This window comes from Etheostoma cragini, chromosome 6 (assembly GCF_013103735.1).
Source record: "Etheostoma cragini isolate CJK2018 chromosome 6, CSU_Ecrag_1.0, whole genome shotgun sequence".
NCBI classification, from domain to species: domain Eukaryota; kingdom Metazoa; phylum Chordata; class Actinopteri; order Perciformes; family Percidae; genus Etheostoma; species Etheostoma cragini.
In genome coordinates, this window is record NC_048412.1 from 15,638,736 (window position 1) to 15,665,443 (window position 26,708).

Sequence of the window (26,708 nt, forward strand, 5' to 3'; positions counted from 1 at the left end):
CATGAAGGTATCTTTTAGAGTCTGCGCACTGTCCATATCCGGACTTGTCACGTGTCAAAACACACCAATACATCCACTAAACAAACGTGTGTTCATGTGTAATTTGGTCATTGTGCTCTGTGTTTAACTGACTTAATAAAAAATAGTATACGGCATTCAGATACATGCAACTTCAGACACGTTCATTAGAAATAACTTTTTGTTGTCGTTAGTAACGGTCGCTTTGCCAACATCCTGGTTATTTACTGGAGTTCCACTTGTCCTCGGATTAATGGCGTCCTGTGTAACAGAGTGGATCACGTCTTGTTCCAACATCATTCTCTCTGCCACAGCATTGTACTCTTCTTACAGATTGTTTAAGGTAGGTTTTATTCAGTGTAGTGCCAATGTAGATACTTTAGAATTTACTAACTTAAACTTAAGGCTGAAACCATAAGTCACGTCTACTACTACGCCAGAAAAACAATTGGTAAGTTAATTACTACTTTTGTTAAATATTTGTTGGCTAAATTGTCATCTTTATTTGTAATACATGGTTATTACATGTATTCTAGACAACCTAGGATTGGGATCTCTGTTTCTTTTAGTTAGGAAATAGGTCATCAATAAATCCATGTGTAACATTTCTCACTTTGTAATTCTGCAACTGCCTCTGCATGTATCTCTCTCTGCAGGATCACAGGGCTCCTTCATTAGGGCTCTTCCTGCTTGGACTTTCTGCAGCACTTTGCATCTCACATCCCTCCTGCTCATACCTCACCTCTATTCAGAGAGAAGCAGAATGGGCTGGCGAGGTTTTGGCCCCAGCGCTGGTCACCTTTGACTTCCTGTGGCTCAGTGAAGACCACAACACGGCACATATTCTCCTTTGTGGCTCCTGTCTGCTGCTAGGAGTGTGTGACTGGGTCTCAGCAGATGCTGTCACACTGATGACACGCTGCCTGGGCCTGTCTTCCCTGTCCTGCTGCCTGACGGTGTGTCTGTTTGCCAGTAATGCTTTAGGGGCCTTTGGAGGTGTGGCCCTCAGCCTCCCTCTGCTTGTGGCTCAGAGGGTTGGAACAAACACTTTTGCCCCACTCTTTACTCCAGCTGCAACTGAGGGACTAACCAAGTGGCTTTTAAAGGGCTCCATGTCTGTTGGCTGTTGGGCCTCCACACAGGCCCTCAGCAAGTTTCTGTTGTATGTGACGGACCAATGTCAAAGCAATTATTAATCATTGAGCAAAAATGGCAAACATCATCATCATCCAGTTCCATCTGCTCAAATGTGAGCATTTTTTTAAAAATGAAATGTCCTTGGGTTTAAGACTGTTCAGACAAGCAGCTTTTGGCTCTGGGAAATGAAAGGCCTTTTTTTTTTAATTCTATGTATGTCTTGTATATAAATTGATGAATCTAAAACATAATCACTAGATTAATCAAAAATGGAAATAAAAATGTTTTCAGCATGAATTCCTAAATTAGAGACCATATCAATTTAAGAATAACATGATGTTTCCATATGGATGTTCAAGAACATAACACAAGCCCTTATTATTGAGCAAAAAAAATTAGGGCTGAGATATATCGAAAAATAGAAAACCAAATTCTAATTGTCTGCATGTTAATGGAAAGTGAAACTGAAGTACCAGTTAGATCTACTTTAATTTAATCTAGTATCTGCTTAAGCATATACCTTGGCTGAACTGTTCAGATGAACTTAGCTTAAATAAAAGCAAAGGGTTAGACAAGGCATGGATACCACTGAAAAAAATCATTTGCATGCAAATATGTGGTCACAGTTGAAAACTGATAGCCCATGGTGTATTATTATTATTATTATTATTATTATTATTATTATTACAGCATTACTCGGATGCAGCAAGGAACTTTTCAGACATTTTGAGTGCCCTGCTGACATTTATTGTGCTTTTCAATTTGAATATATAATGTAGCCAGCATGTGGGCGTTTGAATTTGTTATTTGATCATTTCAAAGAAAGTCTAGTACTCAATCTCCGGCCATTGACACCCTCCACACATCTTTCTAACAGTTTTTCTGTAGCCGGCTGCTTCAGAGTCTGGGTACTGTTTGTTCTGCAGCTTCAGCAGTATCACTGTTTAAATATCTGCAGTGGTCTAAGCTCTGGGCCTGCTCCTACCTCAGCATGCCCGTTTGTTACTTACCAGTGCACTTCTTTATTAATACTTTCTTGGTTTTTAATGGCTGTGATTTTAACAGAAATGACCTAATATTTTCCCTGTTTCTTGTCCCGGCAAGATGATATTCTTGTGTAGTGGACACTGCAGATTCTCTCTCAGGATTTCAGAGGTGTGAGCAGCTGCCTCAGCAGTTTTACTGCAATAAATGAACAAGCATCTGTGGCTGTGTTCCTGTCTGTGAGACGATGCCTGTGTCAGATCTCAGGGTACAGGTCGACAGGGACATTTACAAAGTGTTTAATAATAATGTGCACATATGTGAGTTTGGGGTGCCAGAAATCATGATAATTGTGCTACTGGTGCTTTTTTATGTAATGATTCATCACTGAGCTCATGTCTTTTTTTGTGCAAGTATTTTAAAAGTGTCACGTTTTACTTTGATGTATTCTTTTATTTAATCGCTTTTTGTTACAAAAATATGAATAAATACTAAAGGAAGATTAAGTTAACAACTTAACAATTATGTCAATGTTCATTAAAAAACACTCCAGATATGTAATTCCACATTGCATTTCAAAGACCTCTTGGCCTCTATGTTCAAGTGTCCAACTAGTGTACCAGTCCATGCAAACATCTCTATATTTGCAATAAGTAAATTATGCTGCAGTTTATGAATTTTTTGAGCACTCTGAACCTGACATAGCTCATCGACCTGTATGCCTCTGGCCGCTGGTCTCAGCATCAACCCCCTTCCCTGGCTCAATCAGTCTCCATGCCGAACCGGTCACTTCTCCACTGCAGCGGATCAGGAAACTGCACTGAGCATGTTTGCTGCAGATGCAGCCTGTAGATGGAGCAAAATGGAGAGGAGGAGAAAGGGGAGGGGAGAGAACAGCAGAGAGGGAGTCACACAGGAGCTGCACACAGCGCTGGGATGCAGTTGCAGCTCTGAGAACAAGGGCTGCAGGGGAAGATTTGTCATTGACAACACAGATGGAGTGTGAAAGGGGAATACAAATGACTGGGATGTCAGATTGCCATCATCAAAGAGGAAAATATTTGTGATAAGGTAAAAAAAAAAAAGATGAATATTTTAGCATGATTATAGGGGTGATGGATAAAATATAAAAAAGTAGTCTCTGGAGAAGTCCTGATGTTTCGAGACCAGTTTTTACATGAATGCATCTTATGATAATTGACTGATATAAGACTTGAGTGTTACAGTAATACCAGGGTAAATAACTTTGTCTGCTTTTCTGCTGCACGATTGAGATATATGTTAGTTAATCTGTCATTGACAGGGACTCCTGGTCAGCGTAGAGATGTACGCCTTCTACTCCCTGTTAGTCTACATCTTCTACACTGTGTTTAAGAAGGAAGAGGAGGATGAAGCTTTGGACGGGGCGCGTGGATCTTCCTCAGACGTATGTCCAGCCACATCATGTGCAGCCTCGGGAGTGCTCTTACAGGAAAAAAACATATTTTTGTGGGCAACATGCATGCGTCATCTACCACATGACAGTACAGTAAAGCTCCGTGATGAAGGACGTAGAAATTGGTGGTTTCATTGTTCTGCCTTTTGTGAACATTTTTGTGCATGCAATGTGTAAATATTTTGTCTGTGTATTACCATCTGACCCTTATGTATGTTGCTGTGCTCAGGAGCCAGGACCTGTTTCCATGGAAACAAGGAGCAGGAGGAGAAATAGCCACACCTCCAAAATGGGTAAAAAGGCTTGTGCTCGGCTCTGTGAATCCAGTGAGTGCTCAAATACCTTGTATTTATAGTCCAACATTAGGCAGTCATGAGATATGGATAGTTTCTACTAATTGGTTATTTAGTACATACATTAATTTACTCTTTAATGTTTATGTACTTTGTTGTCATCCAGGCAGTAGCAGTGACAGTGATGAAATGTCTCTGAGTGATGAAGGCGAGGACGAGGGCCCAGACATCCCAGCATGCACTCCTCTGGCTGCTTTTCTGTCCTTCAAGCAGGACACTGAGAAAAGGAGGGCCTCACAGGTTCAGCTGGAAACAACAGGAAAGGTAGCAAAACTGTGTCATCACTTTGACTGAGCTGCTCATGTGATACTTAAGTTCCCCAAATAGGGTCTTCTGCGGTTTTAAAGTGTGTTTGTATGTGTGCTTCTGTACTGCCCAGTTGACAGAGTCTCCCCTGGTGGCAGTAATGTCCCACTTGCTGAGTTTTCTGGAGCAGTACTCTCACTTCCAGCAGCTGCAACAGCAGGCTGACCAGTACAGGGTGCAGCTGAAAAGGCACCGCGTTCAGCACCGCCGCCAGATGAAGGCTCTGCGAGCATCCTACCGCCAACGTCTCAGGGACAAGAGCAGCATCATCAGCAGCCTGGAGGAGACCATCAGCCAGCAACAGACCCCCAGTCCAATGAGCGAGGGTGAGGGAGGAAAAAAAAAAGGGATGGGGGGAGGGTGAAATTAAGGTGGAAGAGGAATGGGTTTACATTTCCATACGTTGGGTGTATGGATGATGAAAAACAGAGAGGCCGGATGTTTCAATAACCACACATATAAAATATAGATTGGTGTGAAAAGAGAAGCAGAAAGGGCATTGCCAATTTAAGGTAGATTTTAAGGTAGATTTTAATCAGACTTCAGGTTGGATGAGATCATCTGATGGATGGAGGAAGATGGATTAGGATGAATTGAAAAAAAACTATTTGACTCATAGTAGCTGTATATAATCATAATAGCTGTACATCCACTGGGATACATGGTATATAGTAGATGGATGTTTTGTGCTCTCATCTGCAGTTGAGGAAATCTAGTAATTTTCCATTACTGTACAAAAAATATGAGCAGGATTTGAGAGTAAGTCATCCATTTTTAAGACTTCAAGGTCCTATGATGTTGATTTATGTTTTTTTTCAACCAGGGAACACACTGTACACCTTTTTTATAGAACAATACAGTCATCAGCAGAGGAGCAGACTGATTAGATTTATGTGGGTGTACACTGCCTTTGCCCTCAAAGCTTTAGATGTGGGTATCTGCTGTGTTTAGGATTTGACCAGATGGTTCTTTGACCTTGGAGCAGAAGGCTAGCTGTACCAACGGCACTGTTGCTTCTGTGCATTCAGTATGTGCAGCATGTTAACAAGTGCATGAAGGTGTAGACAGATCAGATTCCTGGCCGTGAGGTTGACTGATAAAGCCTCGGCTTAATATGTCCATATGTACGATGACAAGTGTGATTACCAGACTGAGTTTACAATTCTCAGTGCATAGACATGTCCAAGCAGAGGACCTCATGCGCACTGACTATCATCAGTCGCAGCCCAAATTTACATGATTCTTTGGCGACGGTCTTTGGTACTTGGATGGTGACTCTGTGGCTCTCTTTCATGAATAAAGCATGGCTGAGAGTGCTGTTATATTCCCTGTGAATGCACTAACTCGGTCTGGCACATGCAAGGTGCCACGTGTACTTGGACTAAAAATAGCCAGGAGTCCATGTTACAAGGCTGTTTGGTTTGTTTATTTACTGTAATGCAACGTGCAGGCCTAAGTGGAGGAGTGATGTCTCTTGGATGTGCAGTATTTCCCACCAGTGGCACATTTTCACTGTGTTGTGATCTTCTATTCTGTATTTCCTTTCAATGAATGGCTGGTGCTCCATTCAGTGGTCATTCATCAAGAATCTCAGTTTGTGTTTTAGTTGGAGAAAATACGTTTTTTTGCACGTTATTTCAAGCTTCTCTTTTAAAATGTCCAAAGCTATCTCAGTGCCTCTGCAGAATTCTCATGTTTCTTGCAAGCAAGGTTATTCTACCACTCCTGATGCACAGCTGTAGCCTCTCCTCCATGTTTTTTTCTGTCTTTCCTGTCATCACCACCTCTCCCTGCACCTGTGTGACACAACAAATTTGATATGGCGTGTTGATATAATTAGCATAGGACCCTGCAATGAAAATCCAAAGTGGCAGTGCCTGTTAAATCATTGAGGAGGAAAAAAAGGGATTAAAAAGCTGTTTGCCATACTGCTCGGGTTCCCGATGAACAATGAAGGAGTTTTAGTAGGTTGTTGCATCGTATAAATCCTCCTGATCACTCCAGGCTGCATGTGAGAAGCCGCATTAATCCTTTATAGGTCTGTGAAGTTTCCACCGGAGATTTGAGAGTGGAAATGAAAATGTTAACTTCACTGCGATGCACGGTGACTATAAAAGACCTATAAGTGCGTACTTAATGTTTATTAATATAACACATGCTCAAGCTTTCAAGCGTACTGTAGAAATAAGTCATAACTGAAAACATATAGAAAACAGGTCAGAGGAAGTTCAAAGGTTTTTGGTGGCCTAATATGAATATGGGTCCAAAGATGACAGAATATGAGTCAGGTTATTTTTGCTGTTAGTTATGCCGTCAGTGCTCAGGCTAATGATGATGATGATGAGGCAGTGATAATAGGTTTGCTTATTGACGTCCCCCAGGGGAGTCCAGCAGTGATGCAGGGACACAAGCTGGGGTTCACCGGCTGGTTGAGTCTCTGTATGGTCTGCAGGGCGAGAGGAGTAAGCTGAGAGGAGAACTCCGTCTGCTGCACTCACAGCTGGAGCAGAAGGAAAGGGACAGACACTCTAAAATACAAGCCTTTCAACAGCAGGTGAGTTGCAGCTGCATTGTAGTTAAACTCCAAATTCTATTTCCATTAAGAAAACAATGCTCATTTTCACTTTGTGCTATAAACATTTCTATATGCAGAAATCTGAACCTTTAACCTTTCTCATTTCTTGCACAGATTGATGAGCTCAAGAGTTTCATAGAGGAGCGCGAGGAGGAGCTGTCAAGACTGAGAACAGCCACCGTAAGCATTTTAAACTATTGATTTGATAATTTGTCAAGTCTTTGTCACATTTGTCTTAATTAGCAAAGCTGCCCACATGCACCGAATGAAATGCCATGCTGTAAAAGTGCCACACAACAGTCAGCATGCCTTGTGAACCTTAATGATAAATCCATGATGAAAAAAACCTTCATCTAAAAGGAGATATATATATGAAATTCTGGTTTTGATGCATCTCTCATTGTTATGTGGAACGTCATGTTTCATTTCCTCAGGGGGCCACAGACTCAGAGAAGCGGGTTCTGTGTCTGTCAGCAGAGAACGAGAGTCTGAAGCAGAACCTGAGCGTTACCCAAGGCCTTCTGCAGCAGCTATCAACCATCCCCTCCCAGTCCAGCACCATGCTCATCAAGGTGAGACGCACAGCACTGCTGAGAGCTCACTGACCTGCTACCAAAGCAGCCAATATTAACTGCAAACACCATTTGTTGTTACATTGACTTTGTTGTATGTGCTCTGCTAGGAGAATGAAAACCTGCGCAGCAGAGTTCAGCAGCTGGAGATGTCCCTACAGCAGCGTGCTGAGCAGCTGTCACAACTGGAGCGACAGAGCGATCAAAGCGAGTGGAGAAGAGGAGAGGAGCTGAGGAAACGAGAGGACCGAGTGAGGGAGCTCCAGCTGGAGTTGGACAGAGAGAAAGGCAAGGAGCCAGTGGTGAAGGTAAATCTTAACTGAGAGTGTGATTTTCTAACTGGAAAAACAAAAATGTTCGTTATAAAAAGGGAATATTGAACAAAATTGCAGCAAAATACACATTGCCTCCTTATTTTTAGTAGAGACCCTACTCAGACGTTTTTCTCTCTCTCTCAGTATGTCACCCAGACTGTGGAGGTGGAATCCCCAGCCACATTAAAGCAGCTGACCAAAGCCAGACAGAGGAATGAACTGCTGTCCGATAAGCTGTCCAATCAGAATGAGCGCTGCAAACAGCTGGAGGAACACATCAGGAAGTCTGATGAATACAGCTGCAATCTGCAGCACAAGGTAACAAACAGAGGCCAAAAAGTTTTATCTCTCACATCTGCTTTGAAGTATGCATACAGAGTCATACACTGATTAAACATGTAGTATAAAAAGCTATATTTGTGTGAATCCTATGTACAGATTTTTTCCCAGGCAGCAACAAACAGGACATGAATTGTAAGGTTGGCCCTTGACAATAATGTTCCATAATAATGCTACCTATCCATCAGTACACATATTATTACTGTTAGCTGCTGGTCACTACAGAAGATTTCTATTCAATTCAATATTATTTATAGTATCAATTCATAACAAGCGTTATCTCAAAACACTTTACGGATAGACTAGGTTTAGAACACACTCTATAATTTACAACGACCCATCAACTCTAGTAATTCCCACAAGAGCAAGCATTTAGTGTGACAGTGGCAAGGAAAAACTTCCTTTTAGGAAGAAACCCCTGACAGACTCGGGCTCTTGGTAGGCGGTGTCTGACAGGGCCAGTTGGGGGTGTAATGAATATTGGCAAAAACAGTCCCAATAAAAGATAATGGAACAGTGACTAGAAATAGTAGTTTGTAGTAGTTCATGGCATGGTAGGGCACTGCAGGAGACAAGGAAACTGGCGACAAATCCCAGATAGTCCTCCTGATGCCATCAACTCTGATTTAAAAAAATAAGACAGAATTTAAGAAGTTCAGAGAGGTAAATAAAGCAACCCCCGTTAGAGAACAGATAACTAGAGAGAGAGAATCAAAGTTTCCACAACACGTGTCAATGTCATTGGCAGATGAACTCCTGACAGAGCTGAGCCTGGACAGAGTGGACAAGTCGAGCTGACAAGATGCTGTGCTCAACTTTTTACAGATTGCAGCGTATGAGCGAGAAATCAGTAAACTGAGAGAGGAGCTGTTGAAAGAGATTGGCCACTTGGAGGAGAGGAAAGAGGAGGCTGTGAAGGCTGCTGCCACCTGCTCAGCCGAGCACTTTCAGAACCTGCAGGATCAATTTTTCAGTGAGTAGCACCAAATAATCAATCCCCCCAAAAAGAGAAGGAGAATGTATTTGAAGAGATGGTTCAGCATTTTGTGAATTATGCTTATTTCCCAAAATGCCAAAGTATTCCTTTACATAGACTTATTGAGATAAACCTCTATTTAACTTAGTTTTTTTTTATTTTTGGCAGGCTTGCAGAAGCGTCTGACTTCACTCCCTCCGACTTTACGCTCCATGAAAACAGAATACACCAGTCTGAGGAGCCAGGTTCGAAACTTCTCCGACTTTTACGGATCAGCTATCAATGAAGCAAAAAAACAGGTACATGCAGGACGTACATCACCTCATGAATTACTGTATTTAGGGGAGTTATAAATCTGGCCAAATCATCAAGCCTAGTAAAGAATGTTTTTGCTGTATTTTGTTTTTTTCAGATTTCAGCAGCGATCAGTGAGATGTCTGAAGCCAACAAAGATCTCTTGGAGAAATATAGGAAGGAGGTCGCACTGCGCAGGAAGTACCACGAGCAGCTAGTGGAGCTTAAAGGTGTGCAGAGAAGAATTTAAATATTGATTCAAGAAAATAAAATCGTTGTCATTAACTGGGCCCTCTGGTTTTAAGGCAACATTCGCGTGCTGTGTCGTGTGAAGCCTGTGCTGAAGGAGGACCAGCATGAGGAGGGCCAGTCTGTGGTGGTGACCACGGACCCCAACAACGAGTCCTCGCTCAACGTGCTGAACAAAGGAAAGGGTCGCATCTTCGAACTGGACAAGGTCTTCCAGCCTCAGGCCACACAGGAAGAGGTATGGACATGAAAAAGAAATATGCTGGAAATATATTTGTAACAAGAACTCTAACCCTTTGTCTGGTTTTCTTCAGGTCTTTCAGGAGATTGAGCCTCTTGTGACGTCCAGCATTGATGGCTACCATGTCTGCATATTTGCATATGGACAGACTGGCTCTGGAAAAACCTACACAATGGAGGTACACTATCTAGTTTTACAGCATTATTGGAGCCAAAGAGTGATTATCCATATTGTAGGCTGTAGGCTAAGTATCATTTGATTTTTAGGGCAGTGTGGAGAACCCAGGCATCAACCAGCGAGCCCTAAAGCATCTCTTCAGTGAGATTGAGGAGAGGAAGGACATGTGGTCTTACACGGTCACCGTCAGCTCTGTGGAGATCTACAACGAGGTGCTAAGGTACAATATGCTGCACTTTTCTTTAGATATCCTTTGTCTATTAAAGGATGTCCTACAAAATAGGATAATATATTAGACCTACTACTAGCTACTTGTTTTAATCTTTGCTTCATATTTTGTTTCACAGGGACCTACTGAGTAAGGATGGAGAAAAACTGGATATTAAGATCAACCCGGACGGAACAGGACAGCTGCACGTGCCGGGCCTCAGGGTTATTGAAGTGAAGAGCTTTCAGCACATCAAGAAGGTGACACAGGTTCTGATAGGATGCTACATTGCTGTTCACTATAAGAGTAAATCCTTACATTTATGCTTCTTTTGTCAAGATTTTAGCCACAGCCCGAAGGAACAGGATCACCTTTGGCACTCAGATGAACCAGCACAGTTCCCGCTCCCATGCTCTGCTCTGCATCACCGTTCAGGGCACTGACCTCGCCACCGGGTCCAAAACCACCGGTAAGTCGCCCAGGCATTTCTTCATTTTAAAAGGCTCCTTATTAATATTTGCTCTAAATTTTGGCAAGCATGGTTGAATCCTTCTGTTTTATTAAATCTGAATGCAGTCTAGCTACTATATAATGCTGGATCAAAAACAATACTGTCATTGTCAACATCTGCGTTCATTGAGCAGTAGAAAAGATGTGAAAGAGACTAAAGAGAAAAATCATAGAAGAGAGGCTTCTGATCAGGATTCAGTTAGACACATGTGGGTCGCGAGATCAGTCTTCATCGTTTCACCTTTACTCTGCATTCACTTTTCTTTCCTCAGGCAAGTTGAACCTGGTGGACCTGGCTGGCTCGGAGAGGGTATGGAAGTCTGGTGCAGAGGGAGAGAGACTAAAAGAGGCCCAGAATATCAACCGCTCTCTGCTGTCACTGGGAGATGTAATCCAGGCACTGAGAGCTCGGCAGACTCATATCCCTTTCAGGAACTCCCGCCTTACATACTTATTACAGGACTCCCTGGGCAAAGGCAGCAAGACTGTCATGGTGGTGCAGGTAAGAATAATGCTCCAAATTCTTCTCTAGACTTTCAGCCTTAGAAGTGTGATATATATGCAATAAATTACATTTCAAGCAGTTGTTGTTGCTTGTTGTGAGCCTTGTTTTGTTTCAACTGTTTCTACCAAAGGTATCTGCTCTGCAGAGTAATGTGGGAGAGACATTGTGCTCACTGAAGTTTGCCCAGAGGGTTTGCAAGGTGGAACTGGGTCCTGCAGCCAGGAAGATTGAATCTGGTGGAGGACAGTACGACTGACAGCCTTTAATCAGACACTTCCTGTTCCAAATGACCACCAGGAAGCTCTGAATGCACCAGACTTTAGATTATTACCCACCCAACCAACACGCAACAGTATCAACAAGATGAACAGCAATCCTGCTCAAGGGCTAAATCTGTGGAGGTCTGTGTGGCACCCGGACGCCAACCTTTCATTGAGGTTAGGTATTGAGGCCTCCTCTTTGCCATTCTCTGCTTCTGACGAGTGATAAACTATTACCATTAGCTAATCTGCATGCAGGAGAATATATTCTTCCACTCTAAATGCCAGAACAACCTCTGACTACATCAGCTCAGTTTCCTTTTATTAAATACCAAAATCCAGGATTTATCTTATCAGCTTTTCTCGCTGATTAACACAGTATTTACAGCATCACGTTTAAACAGGTTCAACCAGCTTCCAGAGCAACAACATCAACACTTCCGTTTTTGCAGAATTACTCACCTTGTTATAAATGTCTGTAGTTTGTGAGCTTCATCTCCAGTGTTGTATATTTTGGAAGATTGTAGTGTGTAGGAGAAGCTGTTTTGTTGTAAAAGTATGGCTATAAATCATTCAACAACACTTAAGTCACATGTTAATGTAGGTTTTTTTTCTTTCCAGAAAAGCTTTTTTTCGTTTCTCGTTTTGCCTTCTGAGAACGGAGGAAAGCGGTTGAAGAAAGCAGGTGGCCTTTTATTAAAAGTGGTTATATAAGAATTGTGCAATACTCTTCTTATTAAGGAGACAGTCTGGGCTTATGTGGACAGAAGATGCACTTTATTTTGAAATAATAGGAGCATTTAAGTTCAGAACAGGTATTTAGGTGCTTGCAATATATACTAGTATGTCATACCAAAAACAGCATATTGATAATTGTTCATCATTGTTCCTCTACTTCTCACCCTTTGGATCAAAGCTTCATTGATTCAAAAGTAGCAAGTCGTAAATGTTGCAGTAACTATCATGTGTACATAGGAATCACTTGATTATGATTAGAGAGTGAATTTTCAGATTTTCTGAATAAATGTGATGTATTTAACAAGTCTTTCTCTTATTGGATGCTCCACAGCAAAATCATTTTAAAAATAATTAGGCGTGACACATAACAGCGACAGCTATCCCTCGAACATCTCTAGATACATGAAGCCATTTTTGCCAATCAAATGGGTAGAACTGCTTTACGAAAATACTTTGTTTATTAATTCATTACTTTATTATTTTAGTTTTTTGTGTCACTGTGATGAAGTATTTCTTTCCACTGTACTATTTTACAATATATTTCTATCTATCTATCTATTTTACAATAGATATATCTATATCAGGATATATTACATATGCCGTGATAGAGGATGTTATCCAAATCGCACCCCCCTACTTTAAAACAAAGGCAAAATGAATGAATATAATCAGGCTTTTGAAAAATTCACATTATTTTACTTGAAAATATAAAATATTACAACAAAATGTTGATGTTACAGATTGTACTACTACATATTAATTTGTAATATTACAATGACACAAGGCAGGACTCACAAAGGGAATATAAAGACCTGACAGAAAACATGTTACTCTGTGATGAAAGTAGCCTCCCTGAGCACTACACAGATGTTGACAGTACAGTCCCAGTAAAACGAGGCCATCCCTCTGTAGGGATGTATCTGTTGGGATTTAATCCGAGTCTCCCTCCTCCGGTCCTACTGCCCCCACTGCTCCGGCCAACTCCTCCTCACTGCCTCGGAGACGATCCCCTGGACACACAAACATGGACGGTCAATCTGATTCATTCATTCACTGCCTCCGTAAAACACAAGCTGTATTTATGTGTAGCTCTATGAGCTCTTTTATGGTTATATGTAAACTAATATTAACTGGGTTATTGAAAGTACACATGTTAACACAAAACATGGCTACCTGTACTCTCAATGTCACACGTTGAAACAAGGGGAAAACCATTTACATTTAAACTGTTTTGTGTTCCCCATTAAAAAAGCTTGTGCCTATTATTAGAATGTGGACCACACATCAGTGGAGGAATCACACCATTGATGTTATCAGATGGCTTCAAGCCTCTGGAGTCTGGAAACCACAAAGCAATTAGCCTAATAATTCACGCCTATCTCAGACATGCTGGTCTCAGTGGTGTCAGAATGAAATTCAGTGATAAAACACAAAAACACGAAATAGGAAATACTAACGGATGAGCTCGGCGATGGCTCTCTGTGTTCTCCTCTCCAACTTCTCCAGTTTCTTTGCCACATCACGCTTTAGATCCCTAGATTCAGAATCACAATAAAGAAGACAATGTCAGACACAAATTCTTAAATATATAAAAATGTTATGCACCATATTTTTCAGAAAGGTCTTACCAATCTGGTTTTCTTGGGGCGAGGTTGGCCAAATCCTGAAAAAATGAAACAGCTGAATATGGCTACAACTACTACAACTTCTACATTATACTTCAATAAAGGGCAACACATTTGGAAAAAAGGAGTACTCACCACTTCTTCAATGATGGGCTCTGGATTAGCTGCCTCTAACTGGTCTTTTACTTTATCCTCCACTGCAAACAAATAATATTTATCATCAGTCATAAATGCTGTGTAATAATAGCAGCAGGAGTCTGTAAGCAATACTTAATGTAGCTTCAGTAGCTGACCATGTATAGCACACTCCTAGAGGCAATGTGACTTATTAACGGTGAATTAACAGTGCTTTAACAGTAAGGTAACCTCAAAATGACTTGAAGTTATTGTTTCTTCAAAGCTTGTTTATAAAGAGTTCTCACCTGATGCAGGTTTGGCTTTGGGCACCTGCCTCTCCTTCAGCTCTTCATCCTCTGGAGTGTAATTCCTCAGCTTCAGCTCTCTGAGGACAGAAATCACAATGCATTATCACTCAACAACGCTCTCTCACTCTTTTCCCCACACTTTGGTAACTGTCCAGGAGGTGGCAGTGTGGACAAATATATCCCACCAGAAACTAAAGGAGCATAAAGGACCATCTGCAAACGCCACACAGCTGCACATCTAACATCTAGTGGAGGTCGGGTATAATGTGCCTCTTTATTCCTAGGAACACGTCTGATTAACATGTTCCACCTGCTCCTGGACACAGACTTGCAGAGGGCAGCAAACAGCTGAGGAATGCTGTCCTTGATGTTGAATTACCCAGTCTTTCATCACATCTCTGCCCAGAGGAATTCTTGGCAAGCTTAGCTGACATCTCTGCAGATTATACAGAAAGTCCAGAGGCAGAGGTAAACTATTGTCTGACCGAGCACAGACCAAGAGAGTTATCAGCTGCTCCGAGCTTAACATGGATTCGTGACGAGGCTCAAGAGGGTACACTCATGATACATTCATCACACCACTGCTGACAACGGACAGAACGATGCCTTGTATGGGTATGGGCAGGAATGCTAGTCATGTTCTGCCTTTGGCTGCCTGTCCCTCTGCCTGTCTGTCTCTATGCCTCCCGAATCTCCCCCGACAGGGAAGATGTCTTTTTATCCATCTCATCATTAAATAGAATACTCATGCCAATCATATTGCAGTCACAATAAATGATAACGTTTTTTTTTTGGATTTGTTTGAAGTAAAACACAATCTTAATATACAGTACATATGACACAAACTGAGTCTATAAAACTACAATAAAATGAATTAAATTAACTGAAGGAAACTACATGACTTAGCTCCAGAGTTACACTGTGACAAAGTCCAGATGCCCTGCCAGCACATTTCTTAGTTTGGAGTTTAGAGTAGCCAGAAGGCATCTGTTTAACTACAGGCCATCATTTATCAGCCTTCAATAGATCATGTTGTCACAAAAAAAAAACATAAAAATAAGAAAAAGATGGCACAATGGTTCATGGAATCAACATATTGAAAAAAAGACTTTCTTTCAGGAAGCATAGATGCACTCAACAAAATCTTAGAACACCTAAAGATGGTGCTGGTTGAAAAAGAAAATAACAAAAAAGGACAAAGTTCCTCTGGGGAACAACTTGTGTAAAACTCCAGAAAAATTTGTTCATTTACATTTTTACATTTTTGTGTAGAAATTGTGGCATGAAAAGGAAGGTCAAAGCAAAGGGTCTTCATAACATTGTCATATTTCATCGGAGGACTGTGAATATTACAGCAAATGTAATGGGGTATTGTGGCATACTTTTTGGGGATCCCTTGTCATGGAAAAGTAGTGGTAGTCAAAATAAATGTTTGACCTGGTGTGGACTAATAATATCCAAACTTAATATCACGCCATCCCAGCAGGTAAATGTCAAGATATTTTGTTGTAAGCCAAAGAACAGATGGGAAGACAGGGACTGAAAAACATTCCACTACTAGCAGGACAATGAAAGAAACAGAATATACAGATTTACTGTACTGTAAACACAATACTTAACCGTCTTAGTTCAACGCGTCCAAACCTTTACAGTGTGTTCACATGTATCCACTTCAAGCGCACCGCGGCATCAAAGAGAGTCAGTGACTGACCCAAGTGTGTCTCTTTTTCTTAAATGTTTAGAGTGAACTGTGGCTGAAGAGGGGCATTAAAGTGTTCAAATGTTTAGACTGATACCAAGGTACCTGCTCCATTCACGAGAACAAAAATATAGCTCCAGACAACAACTAGCCTTTTCATTATGCATAAGCCAGGGAGATTGTTATGGCTAACATATAATTAGTCAAAACGATATTTTAGAGGCTTTTGGACTTCCTCAAATTGTTTTTTGCTTCTTTTCTTTTAATTCAAAATTCTAATTGCCTTAGTCTTAAATGAAAACAGCAGTTCTAACACCACCTAACAAGATGTGCCACGAAAAGCAGAAACTTTCCATTTGTGCATTATGTGAAATAGGCTTAGAGGAATGTATGATAACACACAAACTGCTGTTTTCTTGTGGATTATTCATTTCAGTAGCAATAACTTTAGGAAAAAAAAATGTTGATTGTGTTCTTTCACGCTTGGCTTTGGCAAATTGATCTCCCATGATACTGTCACACTTATTACAAAATACATTACACTCATTTCTTGCTACGAATGTGTTTCTTTGACCTAGCAAAACACTGACTAAAAACACCCAGAGTAAATTCAACACTTCACATTTTTTTTATTCACTGACAAATGTCTCAGTTAAGCATTAAAAGTGCAGCTATTTTCATCCTCATGAGAGAGATCTATCCTGTTGGACTGGAGGAAATACAGCCCAGTCACTCCCTCGGTGCTGTCAGTGCAGTCATTAAATATAAACAATGGAAAAAAAGGTCCTGTAGGACAGGAATGATGGCTGCTCCTTCTTACCGTCTAACACACAAAGTTGAGTCAACTGCAGGATATTTGAGCAGCTTATAGCACGAGGCTGTGATCCAGCCCAGTGTAAACACTGCATCTCATGACCACGGGGCTGTTTCACAAAACCTAGATAGCGGATTAAGTTGGGATTTTCCAGGTTGCCTGGCTGAATTTAGCTGTGACTTGGTTTTCAGTGGCACACAAATTACCATGCAGATTTATTATGTGCAGCTAGCCTGCTCCAGACCAGGCTAACAGCCAGGCTTGATTACTCATCGTGATGCCTTTTCTGTTCAGTCACTCCAATGTAAATCATGACATGCATTGCTTGTGTGAAAAATATGATTCACAAAAACCAACAGCCATGTTTGTGTACAGTGTGTTGAACCCACCTGTGCTTTTCCTCAGTAGTCTCCTCTAGTGAAGCTTTTTTGTTCTCTGGTTCCCCGTCTTCCTGCTCTCGCCCCTGTTCAAATAGCATGATTAAAATAATTTACTATACAGTATTGTCAACATCAATCTTCTTTCAGTGGACTGGCTAGAATTAGCATAGCCTTGACAGATTTAAAACTGTATTCTGCCTTTAAGAATCACCAAATTATTAAATAAATACTGACAATACAAACGATGACCCCCAAATACAATCTTTAAAAAATGAAACTATGGATCAGCATATTTCAGAGTTCTGGCACAGTAAAGATCCATAGCAAAATTGAAAAATGGGCCTGATAAATGACATGCTCCTTAAACAACCACAGCAAGACAGACTGTGGCCTATACGAAATTATACACACAATAATGAAATTGGCTTGAGGAAACGCAGGGGGAAAAAATGATATTGTTTCCAAGTGAAACGTGATAACAAAAGATATTGAACCCCTCCCATCTTGCATTTTCCTGAAGAGGTTTCCTGTCCACCTGCTAGAACAATTCAGGGGAATGACTCATTCTTGAAGTGTAGGCCTAGTACAAAAAGGGAAAACAACCCCGGCTTCAGGAATGTCAACAGCCATTTATTAAACATTGCTAAATCATGCCAGCGTGCTGCTGTTAAACATCAGCTTAGCAAAACACAATCTGGTCAAAATGCCAAAACAGTGGCTTGCAAATTAAACAGGGTTTCCCGTTACACGGAGAATTCATATCCAGAACCGAAAAATTGCAGAATAACTGTGTTATGTTTAAATAATTTAAAAGTGACAGCAGCCCACTGAAAAAAACTACTAAAACTCTGGTGCAACAACCTGCTCTCCATCCAGTATAAGGCATGAGTCAAGACCAAAAGGTGTGTGTTGACATTTTGAAGTACAATTATCAGAGTAAATATTTGCTCAGCATTCAACCTTATCTTGATAATATACTGATTATCTGATACAAGTCTCAAACACTTCTATAATTTCACTCTACGGCGTGTGTAGTGACTGCTGAGATGTGCTGTTATTTTGTTGTTTTGCAGTTTGGTTGCTACTTTAAAATGTTTTGTTCACAGATTATACAGATAAACAGTTTTTCATCTGCTTTGTTCATACAACTGAGGCATCTCTCCATGCTTCATTAAAGTCCTCTTTTACAGAAGCAACGTTTTTTTTTTTGTTGCTTTCTTTTGACTTCCACTTTTAAGCCTGCATTCACACCGGCTGCGTCGAAAATCGCAGGTCTGGCCGTTCATTTTGAATGGGGGTAGTGCGCTTAGGCTATGGCAGTGGCTGTTGCAGGAGGGAGCAAAAAAAAAAAAAAAAAAGCACCGGCCTGTGGGAAAAGGTTGAGAATGGTTCAACTTTTGGAGAAACGCAAACTGGCATCACGCTGCGGCGGCCAATCATGTAACCGGCGTTCAAGCCTGTCGTTCCGTTTTGAGGAGGTTAGGGAGTCTTACACAGGAAACCGGAAACGTCACTGCCCCTTTAGCTGCCACAAGAACGTTTTTAAACACTATAGAGTGTACAAAAAACTAAATACAAGCACTTAACTGCCCAGGAGTTTGTGGCTGCATTTAAAGGCTACATTACAATGAATTTATGTGTTACCAGATTGTTCTAGCTCTATTTTTTTTCCGTTACCTACTTAGTTTTTACATCTACATTACTGAAGATTATTTATCTTAAATCTCATTGTGAAGATATTTTGTTAAATATTTATTAAATGCATTGTCACGAGGCTTGTTTGAACCATAGACTGTGCAATGTGACTTTAGTTTGTGTAACGTTACAGTGTCTCACAACGGATCTATAAGCTCAAGTTTGTGCCAATTTACTGTAACAGACATCTCGCAGCTGATCAACTTGGGTGAAGCCCAATTTAAGCCAGATATGTGTATTTCATTGGCAGTTTAAAACATTGTCAACGTTCTCATTCATTCGTATTAACTAAGATTTAGGCATTATTTTGTTGATTTTGATTACCGAGTTGAGCTTAAATTTCTTTGTTATTGTCTCTGAGAAAAAAAGTCCAAACAAGTTAGCTTCGGAGATTAGCTGCACAGGCAAACCAGATAAACTACAAACGCAATGTAACAATTAAATATAGAACTTAACTAGATCTGAATTAATTAGGTAAAACTAAAATAACAGCCCAGCAAAGCCACGAGCCAACGTTGTTATTCATTTTCTAACTACATAAATATGCTAACGTTAGCTATAAGCTAAGTCGGCTAACGTTACCTCACTAACAAAAAAGAAGCAGCTGGCTATGATGCATTTATCAGAAACCAGCCATCACAAGACAAGACACGTACATGAAGTTGTTTTTCTCGTATTGCTTTTAGCCTCTCTTTTCTCTTCAGGGCCTGCTCCTGTAACGACCCAACATTTCGCTCCATGTTTTCGTCTCTGCACGCTGCTCAATGCTCTCTGACATCTGTTAACGGGCCTCCTGATTGAGGATGTAAAATCGACCGTCGAGCACATCGACTGCAGTGGCCTATCAGATCGTGGGATATTATTATGTTTTATCTGCAGAGCTGGGTACAGGCCAGGAGTATTGTGATACCTCCTCTGACAGTGCTGAATATTAAGTTTGGTGTTTTTGTTGAAGACAAAAAGGTAGACTTTGTTCTCAACATCTTGTTACTGTTAGGGAAACATTTTATACATAAATGTAGATATTTTAAGACCAAACCCTCCCTGAGCCACTGGAAGAATGAGCTACACCTTTTGTATAAGTCACTGAAACTGGTTAAGGTTGGAAAAGCCCTTGATTTGGTTTATCTACTTGAAACTTTTCATTTAATTTGAGATAGCCCTCTTTATTTATTTGTTTGTCATTTATTTATTTATTTTATTTTTCTCTCATTTCTTTCCTCCGAATTTTGATTTGATATGTATATGCTTTTATTTTTTGACTTGTTCGACCCGAGGCAAATGTTGTTGTTTTTTTAAATTGGTCTGATTTTTCTACTGCCTTGTTTGTTTGTATATTTGTATTTTGAATCAATAAAAAAAAAAAAAAAAAAAACATATCTTCCAAATCATGAATTAGATAGATGAAATTTGAAGCATTCATATTTCAAAATCAAAGTGGTTTAGGATAATGAGATTTTCCACATTTTAAACAGAACAGCTTTTGTTGGGGTCAGGTGTATTGACACATAGGGTAAGCTACTTGAATTGATGTAACTTTCAGAAGCACTACGTTATTTTTGGATAGGATTTAAAAAATAAGTATGTACTATTAGCAGACCTATACATTAAGGGGAACACAAAGGACAGCCTGGCACACTGTCCCGCCTGTTGATGGTCACACTGTCAGGTCCTGGTTAGGAATGTAGGCCATCGCCATGGTAATAATACAGCTGCCTCAAGCTTCACTGTGCCCATCCTCCTCATAACCAAGTGTATGACAACACAAACCTGGTTGTGTTAAAGGTGCTAAACAGGTTAAATATAATAACACTAATAAATCAACTAATTATCCATTTGTAATACATTTGAACGGTCCATCAAAAGCCGAAGTACTGTCACTCCTGTTATACCATAGCAGATAGGAAGAAATTGTCTGTAAACTAACAAATCAATACAACAGACACACCACTTGTCTAGAGTAAGGCTGCATTTTCTCACACTCTACAAGGTGTTTTACAAGCAAAAACCATATGCTAAACCTGTAACAATATGTTTATATGATAAACATGTTAAATATAATACTTTGTGAGACAGACAAATCACTTAACTGCATGCAGTAAACCTGACTCCTCTTGCAAGAAATGTGGAGAACAAAGTTATTTCAGTAGGCCTAGGCTATGTATCTTATATCGTAATACATTTTTTAGGGAATTGAACAATATATGAAGTGTGTCATTTTCATATAGATGGGTAAGCTGTTGCCAGACTTCCTTTTCAGGGATAGACAAAAAGACAATTTTTTTAAATGAGCCCTTTTCATTTTGACAATTTTGTAGCCATACATTTCTTCTGCACATAATTCAACACTTTTACTAGAGTAATAGTTTGAACATATTCCTATATTTCACTTTTAGTATCAATCAATTGTAGCCTACCTTTGAGTCTCTCCATTGTTAACATGATTATGGGTCTTCATCAGGTAAATAATAAAAGTATGAGCAATAATTATTTATTACAGCCTACTAATTCACCAGGAAGCATTGTTTACCAGTTGTTAGTCTGAAGTTCAATCGTGTGTGTTTGTGTGTCTTTGTGTTATCATAACTAAATGTTGCTTACTGTGCAACTTCATCATCAGTCTACTGAACTTGTATGCATACAACGAAATTTGCACACGGCTTTGGTATTAAAACTATGATAACTTTGCACATGCGAGTTAATAGGCTGCCAATTCTGTTGCAAATCCTGCAGCATTTTATCTACTTCCCTTTGTCAGTTCTGGAGAAGCTGTGCTTATGTGTGTGAGTGTGTGTGTGTGTGTGTGTGTGTGTGTGTGTGTCTTTAAGAATATCAGCCTACCTGTGAGCATGTAGCCTACAGTCAACTCATGTCTTTATCATGTTAATGGAGTCAGACACTAGTTGCTGATAACAGGCTGCTGCTCATCACAGATAACACAGGACTGTACACCTCCAGACTGATCAGATCCTCATGAGCAGCGCAGTCATTTCTTGGTCTTGAGCGTATGGCATCTGTCGCTTCCGTGGGAACTCTCCCCAATAGGAATTACACAGCAACAAGCTCGCTCTAAACGCGGACATGGGTGTTCCTGCTCCAGACATGCATTTCCACGCAATTTTGTTCCTGGTTTTATAATTTAGACAACGATCGCACCGTGTCCACGCTCATACCGTGGTGCTTTGCTTTTCATGCCACTGTGATAACTTTGCGTGTCGACGCAGAAATCACTTTTACGTGGATTATTGTGGCCGAATTTGCAGGAATGTTTCCCATAGGTTGCCGCGTCCTCCTGCCTTTAGGAAACAACTTCAAACAGCCCTGGCTTTGACCATGCTTACCAGTATATGATTTATTTAAAAACAGGAATATGAGCAACCACAAAGGCGGCGGGATGGCATCGAAGGAAAGGCTGTATGAGCTGTGGATGTTATTTTACACAAAGGTGAGTGCAAGTCCGGAAGACCTGACAATGACACCTGTTAGAGCAGGTCCTCTGCCCTAAGTTTACAACATGACCCGATAAACATGACCATAGTGTGTGTGTGTGTGTTCTGTAGCCTACTGCAGCCGTGTTATTGTCAGGTCTCTGTCATTTGTTGTAAACGGTAACATGAGGAAGTCGTTTTTTGTGCCTGTTTGTACAGCAGCTGTTTATTTACCAAGTGGTGGTGGCTGGCCTGTGCATAGGCTACTATATCGTGGCACATCATGAGTGTCACTAAACAATTTAAGTTATTGAAAGCACTAAGTAATCATGGTATTTGAAGCAGGGTAACCATAGCCTGCTAAATGGAGTGTGTTTTTGATCCTGTACCTGCGACGCAGGTGTCATTACAGGCTACTTCCTGTTCCTTCCGGTAGTGTCTCTTAAGCATGTCACATTTAAACCGTAATGGGATTCATTAATTGAGCCTGTTTTATTGTTCACGGAAATATTCTCACCTATTATGGAACATCTCTTTTTGACTTGGTGCCAGATGCACAATGCCTTTTCCTCTATAGTTCAAATATTAAATAAGAAACAATCTTGTTGTAAAAACTAATTTGGCCATATTGTAAATTCAGGGTTTTGTGTGGTCTTTTGTTCTCAAATGTTGCCCCTGTGGGTGTCACTGCAGCTCATCCCTTTGGTTGTTCATCAAGGCGCTATTTCTTGGTAATAACACTGAAAACAAAGTAATTGCAACAAAAATATTGCACATGCTCATGTCATGTCTACTTTGGAAGGAAGAATACAGTTTGGCTGTAAATAAAATGAAGTATTATTATTTAATGGGTTTGCAATATGCTTCTATGCCCGAAGACAGAGAAAACAAGATGAGACTTCTTTCCAAGTTTGCATGCACTCACTGCGGGCATAGAGACTGTTCTCTTATTATCACTGTGGATCTAAAGGGCATGTTTCTTCACAAGGGTAACATCTAGTCAAATATAGGGCATTTTTCATTACATGTCCGTGTTAAATGTTGCTTTAATTTGGGACAAGCCTTAATTCCCATTTAGGAAACCAGACACATGCTTTAAACAGTACGTAAGTCAGTGCTGGAATAACTGCAATACTGCTCTAAATGTATCAGTGACACACCTCTTATAGCATTTACTATCAAAGTGGTCATTGTGGTCAGTTTGAACACGTCCCAGAGGAAGTGTGTCTTCTAATAAGCCACATTCCTTCCCATTTGGGCTGCTGCTTCATCACATGGTTCTGCAGATTAAGTGAACTTCCCGGGTTTTGCCAGTCTTTATTATGATTTTTTTTAACTTTAGTTTTCACAAGTTTTCTATACAATTGTACATAGCGCAACAGTGCTGCCATGTACATAAATACACAAATATACAGCACAATATTCATACACAGATATCTACCCATTCCCCAACTTTCCCAATCCCCTTGCATCCTCATAAGTGTACATTTGGAGTGAAGGGAACATATAGTTATTCATATACATAAAAGGCAAGGTAGAATATACCCTACACATAAACAAGATTATACATAAAGGAGCACTATAAAAAGAAAAAAATGAAAAAGAAAAGAACAATAATGATAAGGACCTAACAAAAATAAATAAAGTAAATATTTGAATACAGGTAAGTCATTTGGTTTATCCTCAGAGTGGCATTACTCCTCTTCCCAGTCCCCCGCAGAAACCTTATCAAAATAATCCATGAAAGACCCCCAGGTTGAGTAGAATTCTCCCCCGTTTCCTCTGAGTGAGTATTTCATCTTCTCTAACTTTAAATAATACATGAGGTCTTTAAGCCACCTGGTGTTGGATGGAGATTTTTGGGATTTGCCAGTCTTTAACAAACAAAACCTCTTGTTGACACTGTCTCAAGTTATCTGTTGCTTATGCAAGTCATTCATATATGTGTGGGTGTGCCCTTGGATCTGACTGTGACAGCTGTCTAGCATCTCAATGTGCAAAGACCACTTCCTCTATCAGTTAGTTTTCACAAGTGGCTCCAAGGCTAAAGGAATGATGAGATGAAGGATGGCAGAAGCAAGGGATTTAATTGAGCCCAGTATTTAACGGCACTGGGTTTTGTGATTCGGACAAACACAACAAGCTAAAGAAAGGCAGCAGGAACTTCAGAGAACAATCACCTGCATCTACTATTGAAATGACCACCATGATGGTTTGTTGCTATCTTTTATTCAATTTGGCACAGATATCTTTTTAACTAGACACATCCCGTCTCCAACTTGCAGGCATTGTTTTATGATCATGTCCCACATCACGAAAAGTTTTGACTATTGCAAATTAGTCAAACTGGACAAGAGACGGCAGCTTTGTTTAACAGGCGTTCTGCTAGAGCTGCAAACAAGCTAGTAGCAATGGCCCGACACACTGTTTGAGTCACAACAAACACACCAGGCAGATGTCTTTACACCCAGATCTGAATTTCAGCCATTTTTCATCCTTGTGTGTCTTTGTTGATGGCAATTTGTTTCAGATATGTGTCTTATTTTCAAGTTTTTTTTCTGCATTTATCAAGTATTCAGTAAACTCATATTAGATTATGGGAGTTTACAGTATACAGTAAAGCTGAGATGAATCCTCACAGTTAATGCCAACATTTGAGTACATGCAGTATCTCAGCCATTGTTCCATATTTGCAGTAAGAATGCAGAACGTGCTCAAGCTTGTCGGGGATAAAAGAGCTCTGCTTCCTTTGATTATGCAAGAGATCACAAACACCTTTCGAGATCAGCTGAGGTTTAGGAACGAAAAGCTGCTGTGATATAATAAGCAGACAGGCAAGGATAGACACATTGATGGTTTTCTGGTTAACATCTCCTGTTTTGTACCAGGAATTATTTTTATTTACTTTAGTCAAGACACCAGTGCATGGATACATTATAACACAATTCACTTTTATTTACAATGTAAACATTCAATGTTTACTCACTAAATGCTTCCTGCTTATCAGGTTTGTGCAGTTTGATCATTGAGACTCTTACGTCTTGTTTACACGTACATGGTTATTTTGAAAAACAGAGACATTTCCCTTAGTTTGTGCCTTTTGTTCACACTGAAATGGAAAATGGAGAAAACACTCCGGCCAGAGTGGAGATTTAGGAAATTTTCGTAGCACGATTGCATGTAAACTGGAGGCAGCTGAGGAAGTGAGGAAGAGAAGCGAGAGGAAATGATTTGATGCTGTGTTGCTATTTTCGGGATTCTGATTGGGCTTGAGCTTCTCGTTACACTGCTACGTACAGGTTTGGCATGCTCTTGACGGCGTTAACAACATATATACACGGATACTTGTAACCCAACACTTTTCTGAAAACTGACAGCTGGGCACGATGGTATTTTTGAAAGTGGTCAGGTTGAAATGTCGATTTATGAAAATAGCCATCCAGGTGTAAACGTAGCCTTATACAGTACAATGAGCAAAACATGCATGTCTCTTCAATCTGCTGGAATTAAAAAACACCTTACTGGCACAATTTCAGAGCTCCATATCTCATATCTGAGAATGCTTTTCAGGCCATCATAAATTGCTCATGCCTAACAGGCATAGAAATAAGAGCAACATAATAGTGTGATCAAATCATTAATTTAGCAATTAATAGGGAATTAGGTCCAAAATTGTGACGTAGACAGAGTATTGGTTATATGTTACCAGAGCCCAAAGTTATGACTCCATGTTGTCTGTTTTTTGCCATGCTATAATCAATTTACAGTTATACAAAACTGAGAAAATCAATCAAACCCTCATATTTGATAATTAGGAGCCATTAATCTGTTGACGGTTGCGGCTAATTTGAGGTTTTTAGACTGCTAATCAGACAAAACAAACAATTTAAATACATTAACTCGGACTGTTCATGACATTTTAAGCAGAATATGTTACTTAGTTATGCAGTGAGAAAGCGTTTATGTATAGTGAGCTTATGTGGTCCAAACAGTGTCTACTCCTGAGAGATAACTGACCCATGACACACTGAGGTAAACAACAGACTCCTAGTTGTCATTATTCTGGACAAGAGTAAAACAAAGTAGCATCTTTCCAACAGTGTGGACACAGTAAGATGTAAGGCTGGCTGAGAAAAAGTGTGTGATTATCCTGTGATTATTATCTTAAGAGACGGCTAGAGGGATTAATTAAAGCCTGTAGCCTGTAACCATCGATACAGCTGTGGAACAAACTCCCTCCACTACTACTATTATTATTGTTTTTATTATTATTATTATAAACACACAGTGAACCTGGGTTATACCTTGATCGAGCCATTGGTGTGAAAGGGAAATGAGAAAGTCATATTTCCTGGCACACCCCTACTGTGTATTTGTCTCCGTTACTGATCATGCTATGATTCACTTCAATATGAGAAATGCAACAACAACAACAGCTCACTATGTCTGTC

At 40.2% G+C, this 26,708-nt stretch overlaps 3 protein-coding genes across 9 annotated transcripts in view; 2 read left to right on the top strand and 1 right to left on the bottom strand.

Annotated features, from left to right (window-relative positions):
* The first annotated feature begins 47 nt into the window (after positions 1 to 47).
* si:ch211-257p13.3 (kinesin-like protein KIFC3) lies at positions 48 to 12,492 on the top strand. Of its 4 annotated transcripts, none has more exons than XM_034874810.1 (21): positions 48 to 361; positions 675 to 3,210; positions 3,443 to 3,565; positions 3,804 to 3,900; positions 4,034 to 4,191; positions 4,307 to 4,559; positions 6,615 to 6,787; positions 6,923 to 6,988; positions 7,243 to 7,380; positions 7,491 to 7,682; positions 7,839 to 8,012; positions 8,859 to 9,006; positions 9,178 to 9,308; positions 9,422 to 9,533; positions 9,609 to 9,790; positions 9,867 to 9,971; positions 10,060 to 10,190; positions 10,318 to 10,438; positions 10,518 to 10,647; positions 10,961 to 11,190; positions 11,324 to 12,492. In XM_034874810.1, the coding sequence occupies exons 3-21, from the start codon at positions 3,464 to 3,466 to the stop codon at positions 11,447 to 11,449; spliced, it is 2,769 nt and encodes a 922-aa protein (XP_034730701.1). In that variant the 5' UTR covers positions 48 to 361; positions 675 to 3,210; positions 3,443 to 3,463; the 3' UTR covers positions 11,450 to 12,492. The 4 variants fall into 4 exon arrangements, with proteins under 4 accessions (XP_034730701.1, XP_034730700.1, XP_034730698.1 ...); XM_034874809.1 differs by having other exon boundaries at positions 49 to 469; positions 7,491 to 7,688; XM_034874807.1 differs by having other exon boundaries at positions 49 to 361; positions 7,491 to 7,688.
* A 362-nt stretch (positions 12,493 to 12,854) lies between these two features.
* On the bottom strand, positions 12,855 to 19,643 carry ccdc12 (coiled-coil domain containing 12). Its single transcript, XM_034874819.1, has 7 exons — positions 19,486 to 19,643; positions 17,144 to 17,217; positions 14,239 to 14,318; positions 13,952 to 14,013; positions 13,820 to 13,854; positions 13,649 to 13,725; positions 12,855 to 13,201 (listed from the first exon to the last, which is right to left on the bottom strand). The coding sequence occupies exons 1-7, from the start codon at positions 19,567 to 19,569 to the stop codon at positions 13,122 to 13,124; spliced, it is 492 nt and encodes a 163-aa protein (XP_034730710.1). The 5' UTR covers positions 19,570 to 19,643; the 3' UTR covers positions 12,855 to 13,121.
* Positions 19,644 to 21,697: 2,054 nt separating this feature from the next.
* Positions 21,698 to 26,708, top strand: part of nbeal2 (neurobeachin-like 2) — a 33,759-nt gene continuing 28,748 nt past the window's right edge. For all 4 annotated transcript variants that reach the window (XM_034874802.1, XM_034874804.1, XM_034874806.1 and 1 more), the window contains exon 1: positions 21,698 to 22,274. In XM_034874802.1, coding sequence (XP_034730693.1) covers positions 22,200 to 22,274 — 75 coding nt within the window. In that variant the 5' untranslated portion in view covers positions 21,698 to 22,199. The remainder of the gene's footprint in view (positions 22,275 to 26,708) is intronic.

Coding starts and splice junctions, on each gene's coding strand:
- ccdc12 (XM_034874819.1), bottom strand. CDS start 19,569: ATGGAGCGAAATGTTGGGTCGTTACAGGAGCAGGCCCTGAAGAGAAAA. Junction 17,218..19,485: donor TACGAGAAAAACAACTTCAT/GTACGTGTCTTG, acceptor CTATTTGAACAG/GGGCGAGAGCAGGAAGACGG. Junction 14,319..17,143: donor ACTACTGAGGAAAAGCACAG/GTGGGTTCAACA, acceptor TTCTGTCCTCAG/AGAGCTGAAGCTGAGGAATT.
- si:ch211-257p13.3 (XM_034874809.1), top strand. CDS start 3,464: ATGTACGCCTTCTACTCCCTGTTAGTCTACATCTTCTACACTGTGTTT. Junction 9,791..9,866: donor CTCAGGCCACACAGGAAGAG/GTATGGACATGA, acceptor GGTTTTCTTCAG/GTCTTTCAGGAGATTGAGCC. Junction 10,191..10,317: donor ATCTACAACGAGGTGCTAAG/GTACAATATGCT, acceptor TTTGTTTCACAG/GGACCTACTGAGTAAGGATG.